The sequence below is a fragment of the Mugil cephalus genome, chromosome 1, assembly GCF_022458985.1.
Source record: "Mugil cephalus isolate CIBA_MC_2020 chromosome 1, CIBA_Mcephalus_1.1, whole genome shotgun sequence".
In the NCBI taxonomy this organism is placed as follows: Eukaryota; Metazoa; Chordata; class Actinopteri; order Mugiliformes; family Mugilidae; genus Mugil; species Mugil cephalus.
In genome coordinates, this window is record NC_061770.1 from 12,225,516 (window position 1) to 12,233,391 (window position 7,876).

General features: G+C 42.9%; 1 protein-coding gene across 2 annotated transcripts; it reads right to left on the bottom strand.

Moving 5' to 3' along the window:
• Positions 1–626: 626 nt before the first annotated feature.
• Positions 627–7,186, bottom strand: aaas (achalasia, adrenocortical insufficiency, alacrimia). 2 transcript variants are annotated; one of them, XM_047578269.1, is made up of 17 exons: positions 7,025–7,186; positions 6,691–6,829; positions 6,181–6,308; positions 5,700–5,755; positions 5,533–5,624; positions 5,401–5,447; positions 5,020–5,118; positions 4,603–4,746; positions 3,399–3,519; positions 3,199–3,323; positions 2,922–2,982; positions 2,744–2,834; positions 2,221–2,314; positions 1,804–1,871; positions 1,632–1,713; positions 1,465–1,549; positions 627–871 (listed from the first exon to the last, which is right to left on the bottom strand). In XM_047578269.1, the coding sequence occupies exons 2-17, from the start codon at positions 6,805–6,807 to the stop codon at positions 716–718; spliced, it is 1,566 nt and encodes a 521-aa protein (XP_047434225.1). In that variant the 5' UTR covers positions 6,808–6,829; positions 7,025–7,186; the 3' UTR covers positions 627–715. The 2 variants fall into 2 exon arrangements, with proteins under 2 accessions (XP_047434225.1, XP_047434151.1); XM_047578195.1 differs by having other exon boundaries at positions 2,221–2,317.
• Positions 7,187–7,876: the final 690 nt, after the last annotated feature.

The window sequence follows — 7,876 nt, forward strand, 5'->3', positions numbered from 1 at the left end:
AGATGCTGCCTCACTCTGCCACAGAGAGAGAGAGAGAGAGAGAGAGAGAGAGAGAGAAATAAAGCAGGAGCACAATGTTGCCATGGATACAGCAAGTTACACTATAACCTAAGAAGACGTGAAATTTGGAAATTATACCCACATCACATATATTGTTTCTAAAGTTGAGTCACCAGCTCTATTAAAGGTTTACTCAGCATTGTGGGTAATGTAGGCACCTTCTTTCTTTTCTTTTTTTTTTTAAGTGAAGAATGTGCACAGTCAAATCAAATGTTAGCTTTATAGCTTTATATTAGCAGGCTCTGCTAATTGCATGCAGAATGTGCAACATGGTGAAATTAGTGAGTTGAACTGACTTAACGTTTAAAAGTCAGGGAAAGTAATTTTTATTTTTTCAGTTGTGTGTGGAAAAAATATCGTCAAAATGCTGAGAATCAACAGTTCACTCAAAAAGAAATCTTCAGCTGCTCTGAGTACAATTTAATTTCCATCCTCACTGTCTGCTCTAGCTGGCTCACAGTAGGCCTCTAGTAAGCATGCTCATGGAGCTTTGTTCGAACATCGAGAGCCCAACAGTAAGTTTGCGCAACAAAAGTTTGAGAAATAATGCAGCAAACGAGAGTTCATAAAGCAAGAACTTTCTACACATTTATTGACAATGAATAATAATAACAGAAATCACTTGTGAGTGAATCAGTGGTAGCGGGCCGGGGGGTCAGGAGATGAGCTCCGTAAAGAGCGACTGATTGGAGAAGTCGGCGGGTCTTTCCTGCGGGCGAGGCAGAGACGGGCTACCGTTGAGGCCGAGGTGAGGCACGCCAGCGCTCAGGAAATAGAAAGGCACGTGGGTGATTCTCCCACTGGACCAACACTGCAGGCAGAGAGAGAAACATGACTTTGGAGATGGTAGAGAACGATCAGTCAGTCTTTAAAGGTTTATTTAATGCGACGTAGGATCCAGTTTAATACCAGTGTCACAATCATACACATCTATTGTATGAAATGATGATTAAAAAGCAGTAGGAATGAACTGGACAAAAACTAATTATAATTATATGACCTTCAAATAGATTAAACGTGATATAAATATAACCAATGAAATTAAAGATTCTTGAACAAAACAGATTTGTGTAAATTACTTTTTTTTTCCTTTCCCTGACAATCTTCACAGAATAAATCAGACATGCAGAAAACCAGGCGACAAAAGACAGATGGTAAAAGATGTATCTACTGCAGAGTTAACGACTGTCTAAAAGTCGGTCCAGATACGTAACGAGTGAACTGAAATTATAAACGAAGGATGAGCTCCGGGGAATCAAAAACACACAAAAACATTTCACATGTAACAAGCCGCCTACAGCAGGCGAGATCAAATATTTAAGACGTTAGCCGGTGCAGACTTTTTAATATCTGTCGATAGATACAACCGCATGACTTGAAAAAGTAATAATACACCAGACTGACCACTGTGAGAAGAGCTCCGTGCCGGAAATTCGGATGAAACTGCATCAGCCTCGGCTCTGCTCCCGGCTCCCCCTGAACAAACCCACTAAACGAGACAAGCAAGTGTTACAAGGAAACACAACACCGCAACACGAGAGTGACGTGAGAGCACGCGTGAAAGTACGCACCACGGCAGGAGCTCAAAGATGGGGTTGGCTCTCGTCTTGAACACGGCTATGATGGCAGGCCGGCCCGCCACTTGTGGATCACCTGAGAGGACGGGAAAGAACGAAGACTCAGACGAGCTACGAAAAAACGTAAATATGGACGGGGTTCATGAAAACGGGGGAAAAGTGAGACCTTTGAGAAGCACGGCGAGTCTCTCTCCTCGTGGGTCCCAGGATAGAGACTGGATCTCTCCACCGACACTGAGGGAGACATGAGGTAAAAACAGATTCAAATTAATGAATTCTATGAAAACTAAAGTAACCCGCCTACATGTGGGTAGTTTCATCCATAGAAAAAACATAACTCTTAGAAACTGATCATCTGTTTTCTATGTAGAGTAATTACTAACTACCGCTGTTACTCTAAAATACAACTGAGCTCAGTGTATTTTCCACTAAATACCTTCTGTCTGTTAATTTGTGCTTGTGGAATACTAAACACGCTTTCAGGACAGGGCTTCCGGCGGCCCTGCTGTTGTCAGCGGGCGCCTGTTTCTGATGTAGTTGGGTTATAAGATTCCCAATTAGCCGATAAACGCAGAGCTCTTACATGATGTCTCCATCTGGTGTGTTAAAGGTCGTCTCCGACAGGTCGGCCACCACGACTGCTGCCTGCGACCCCACCGACGTGCTTGTGGGAACAGCTGCTTGAATAACAATCACACCGTACACATTTAATCATGGAATTAACAGAAGTTATCAAAGCACTTCAGTCCACTGATCCCCCGTTGGCCCTCCGACTGGTCCGCTCAGATGGCTCCTCCCCTTTGTCAGCTCCCCACGTTCCTACGTTGCTGTGGTTTGGTTAGCACATGCAATAACCAAGCTGAATCACTATGAGCAGTTTAATTGCTTAATAAATCAACAGGATTTTTAATATGGGAAAGGACCCCCACATGGTTACTGTTGGTGTAATCTAGCAAGAGCACGCGTCCATTTAGCAAGAGGACGTGGCTGGTTGGTTGGTTGGTGGGCAGCAGACCAGTCAGAAAGTCAACAAAGAGTCAAATTAGAGCTATGTTTAGAAGGAAACAATTAATGTGTGTGAGTTTATTGTGTCTGGGATGGTTAACCTGGTGTGTCGGTGAAAGTCAGAGCGTAGATGACCGTCTCTCCCTGGACACTGAAGAGAAGTCGACTCCCATCTGGACTCCAACAGCCAGACTGACCAGAGCAGACAATCATTGTTTATTAAATACAGAATATTTAGATCCTTAACTATAGTGTTAAAACATTGTGGGGAGTTTTCACCTGGCAGCGCCCTTTCAAACATGGCCAACGCTCACAGGTCCACATCCTGGTCTCCCAAACTCTGAAGAGAGACATTTTTTATTTGCGTGCAAAAGCTTTCTGTCCTCTTATTAACTCACACTAATAGCTGCTAACCTCCAGAGCGTGCTGCTAACCCCTCACATGTTCATAAATATTCATGAAGCTGAATCAGCCTCTATTATGACATAGCATGTTGCCAATCGCTCGGGTTCGTGCGCGTTAACCGTGACGGAGATTTAAATGTTTCTGCTCTGACCTGAACAGCGCAGACGGCGTAGAAGCCAGGACGTGGCTGCCGTCAGGGGACCAGGACAGGAATGTGACGCCGCCTCCTCCAACGCGCTGAAGAGGCACGCAGTTTTCCGCAGCTACGTCCCAAACCTGAAAGACACGTGTCATGTCAAAGCTGCGACAAGCAGCAACGAGAACCTCAGCCAAACACCGGCTCCTTCGTACCATCATTGCCGTGTCCATCGGCGAGGCAGACACGAGGAGGGAGCCGCTGGGAGACCAGGCGATGGAAGTGACGGGAGAGTGGCCGGGATGAGACAAAACCTGAGCGCAACCAGAGGAAGGCCTGGATACGGAGAAGATTAAAAGGGAGATTAATAAACAAATACAGCTCCGGAAAAGACATAAGAGTTTCATTTTTTTACGCTCATTCGAGATGAGATTTTAACGTGCTTTTTTTTTTTTTTATCATTATGTTTTACTATGTAGTAGGCTACGTGACATAATTATTTTCATTTGATTAATTAATTATATGAATTTAGATTAGTAATGAATAAATTTTTTCCCCCTTAAGCTTGCAACACGTTCACTCCTGCTGGGCTAATGTAGTTCACTGAGAACTCGGTGGCTAAAAAGCAAAGTTGTGTCACTTAATAAAGGAACTAAGGTAAGAAGAAAACATACACTGACTACCCTTAAGTAATTATAACAGTAATAGATTAGGGCTCAAATAAATGATCTTTTTAGAATAACACAAGTAGTGAAAGAGCCTTCACAGCCTCAATTTCCCAAAGCGACGGCCTGAAATTTCAAAATGTATGTTATCTACAATCATTGATGCCAAAGAACAGCTGCAGAGTCTTCTTTCTTTCTTTCTTTCTTTCTTTCTTTCTTTCTTTCTTTCTTTCTTATCAACATCTTGACTTTTAGACTGATGGTCAGTTTGAGTTTTTGCTAATTCTCGATTTGATGATCTAATGACCTTGCTAGCTAATGAAGCTAGCAGTAGTGACTAACGGTGCTGACTCTCGCACTCTCACAGAAACAATTATCTTCCAACATTAGACCATGAATGACTCTTCAGAGTCTCACGCGCTGGGGGAAGAAAGCAGGATCATGACGAATTCCTCCAATTACAAGTAAGTATCTGGTCCTGCTTATCTGTTAGTTTCAGATAAGCACACCCCATAGATGATCCTATTTATACTCCAACTACCCACCGATCATTTAGAAATGAAGAAGGCACTTGTTAAAATGTGAATGGTGTTCGAGTAAACTAAACAAGGTCAGTTGTCTTTGTTTTAGCTTTGTTTGCTTCACAGACACTTGCATTGACATCAAGTTCATTTCATTTCTCTGAATGGCTTTTTTTTTTTTAAGAACAGTTTTCAATACTTGAAGAGGTGCAGAGGCTCTGGTGCCATCGTACCTGGTTGACAGTGAGCACGGGTCTACGTGCCAAACCAATAAACAGTTCTGACAGGCGACAGCGAGGGCGGACGCACACAGCGGCTTCCACTGCACCGCTGCGACGTTCCTCTGCAGACGGTGCTTCAGCGTGGGAGTCGTCGCACTGAGGAACAAATGTCACAGAATGACTGGGAGGTCAAAGAACAATGCTGCTCTGTGCTCAGTTTTAGTTCGTCAAGGAGACACTTTGGCTTTGTCCGGACACGAGCAGCGTTCCACTGTGAAGCTGTCTGACTGTGTTTCAGGGTTCATGCATTTGAAGCTTGTTACACTTTGCAACAAATTAAGTGCAACAATTTAGAAAGGAAAAAAGTATTTCAGAATAACAGATATACGTAAGCTGCAGTCTTTATTCCAAGAGCTGTCGCTGTGGCACCTTTTGGGGTTGTAGATCTTGATGGAGTCGTCCAGCAGGGCTACAGCAAACTTATCTGTATGAGGATGCCAGGCAAAGGCTCGCACCACACAGTCAGACCTGGGAACAAAGGAAGGATTAAAGAGCAGAGCAGAGATTCAATTAGTCACTGTTTTCATTAGCCATTGATTTAAGGATAAATTAATGATTCAATCACTGTTACACAAAACACTGCCATTAAATGCCCGGTTTTATCGAACCATAGTTCCAAACCTAAGGGAACGCTAAAATAGCTGTTCTACTCTGTTCTATTAAGTCATTTTAACAAAATGTCTTCATAGTGTTTGAATCATTCAGAATTTGAGAGAAAAATAAGCTTCAGATTCCCAACTTGTCACTTACCAGTTCAGCACTTGTGAAAACTCAGCGATCATGTCCTCACTGCTCAACTACACAAAGATATAACAAGTAATAGTTTAACACAGCAAACATCTGGTGCTAAAGTGTGAGATGTTCAACCAGCGCACAACTCACGGTGAGATGAGGAAACAAGGAGCCGTGGAAGGAAGAGACCCAACGGAGCAACGCCAGGATACAACCAGAACTCATCGACAGCCATTTAGGCACTGCAAGGGAACCAGTTATGTGAGCGTTAACTCCTCACTGCATGTGCAGAACCAGGAGTTTGTGCGCGTACGTACCCTCTGTGTGCGAGTTGGTAATTTCATTGAGCAGCCCTGTGAACCCACCATCCCGCCTGGAAGAGACACAGTCTGATTAATTACCTTTAACCAGGGTTAGTAAAATATTACTGATACCAGCTGAGATTTGCAGGCAAACGAGGTTCAACAGGAGCTTTCTATTTTAACTTTGGAGATGTTCTGTTTAGTGGCAATTTAAGTCTTTTGCCCAACATTGGTTACAGAACATATAATCTCACTTCCTGCTACCTACTCAGGAATAACCAGAGGAAATTTGCTTTATTAACAAAGCATGCAAAACATAATTATTAAATAAATTTGGTGCTGAATATCAAATTAGTGACATCAGGGTCAAAATCAGCTCGACTGGGACATCCCTACACTGCAGTTCAGCAGCACTTTAATAGGTTTAGACAGTAACAGTTTCAGCTTGATTAGGGTGTAAAGTATGTTATTGTACGCCTTTCTGTCCATCACCTACCACGCTGCGGCGCTCCTCATCCACAGTGTTTCAGAGTGGTCCAGGAAGGCCGCCTTGCTGCTGCTTTCTGTGCGACTGTGAAGCTTCAGAGACTCTCGGGGGAAATGCAGATTCAGAGGACTGGAGTCCTGCAGAGAATACGACATAGGTGGGCCGACATAAACACATATATATACACATACACACATACAACACTCATGTACTGATGCAACTAGCAACTAATGATAGTTAACAAAAACTGGAAAACATAAAATAAAAACAACAGTGTATTCACAATAATATGATTTCACCTTCCTTACCTCTGGCAAACAGTTTTATTTCACATTAAATATAACCAAGACTCCACATTTGTAACAATTAAGTATAATCTGAAAAGATCAAACCCATACAAACAACAACCGATAACTTATAGTCAAAGACGTGACTTTAGAGCCTTTTGGTCAACACGTAGTGACTAATGATTAGTTATATATATGTATATACATATTTAAGGGGCTGTATAATAAGGACCTGTTTCAGTCGGTCTTGGTCCTCGGTGCTGGACCCGGACCGCAGCTCGTTGTTGGCCTCACACAGAGTGATGTGTCCGGGGGGCAGCGGAGCGGGGAACAGACCCAGAGAGCACATCTTCAGCACCGTCTAAAGGTCCCTGGACACACAACACAACACATCAGGTAAAATTAAACACAGAGAAGTGGACGTTATGCTATCACTTCACACTGGGAGCAGACTTTAAACGTGGCTAGCTACTTAGCGTACGGCTAAAGTTAACTAGTTAGCTCTATCTATCCATGTTAAAGATCCTGCTTTGGCAACAGCGTCCCATACGTATCGTGGACGTTACCTCGTACAGTGTCCTGTATTATGTGGTGGATTGTCGTTGTTGTGCGTGTTTCCCCACAAAAAAACAACAAACCATAACACATGCTAACTGATATGACACATTCAAGTTTCCACTTCGAGTCCCGCCGTGTGAGCTACGGCGAGCCGAAGGGACAAACTATACGGAGTCTTGATACAACGCTGCCCTCTTCAGGACACAAAGCGACAAACAGGCCACAGCCTGTGGTTACGGAGTCTTATATATACAGTACTGTGCAAAAGTTTTAGGCAAGTGTGGAAAAAACGCTGTACACTAAGAATAGTTTACAGCATTAAAGTTTTAATGGTTTATTTGCAAAATGCAATGAATGAACAGAAGAGACTTTTAAATCAAATCAATATTGATGCTGGTTTGAAGGCAAAGGGTAGTAACACCAAATATTGATGTGATTTAGATTTTTCTTTTGTTCGCTCACTGTGCATTTTGTAAACTGATTAAAATAAACAATCATAATATCATTATAGTATTTCACGAGTGCCCTATAAGGATTAAACAAGGGTTTGATTTATTATTAAGACACATTTAATGGTGCCGTCTGTTTCTCCTCATTGGGGAGCACATGGTCAGTGGCACCATCCAAGGTGGAGAATGTTGTAAGTGTGTCTTGCTCAAGGGCACATCATCATCATCAGCATCAGGCTTGGTTAAAGATTAGAAAAGGAAAAAAAAAAACATGGAAATCAATGAATGGCATAATGACACATTTTACGAATGGAAATGATGGAGGACTGAAACTTGCTCCATTGTGCTGAGAGTGTTTTTGCAGGGGGGGGCTGATAGCTGGTAGCGCCCCCTGTCGGCGCAACTCGCATT

Coding starts and splice junctions, on each gene's coding strand:
- aaas (XM_047578195.1), bottom strand. CDS start 6,807: ATGTGCTCTCTGGGTCTGTTCCCCGCTCCGCTGCCCCCCGGACACATC. Junction 5,448..5,532: donor CCTTGTTTCCTCATCTCACC/GTGAGTTGTGCG, acceptor ATCTTTGTGTAG/TTGAGCAGTGAGGACATGAT. Junction 1,550..1,631: donor ATCTTTGAGCTCCTGCCGTG/GTGCGTACTTTC, acceptor TGTCTCGTTTAG/TGGGTTTGTTCAGGGGGAGC.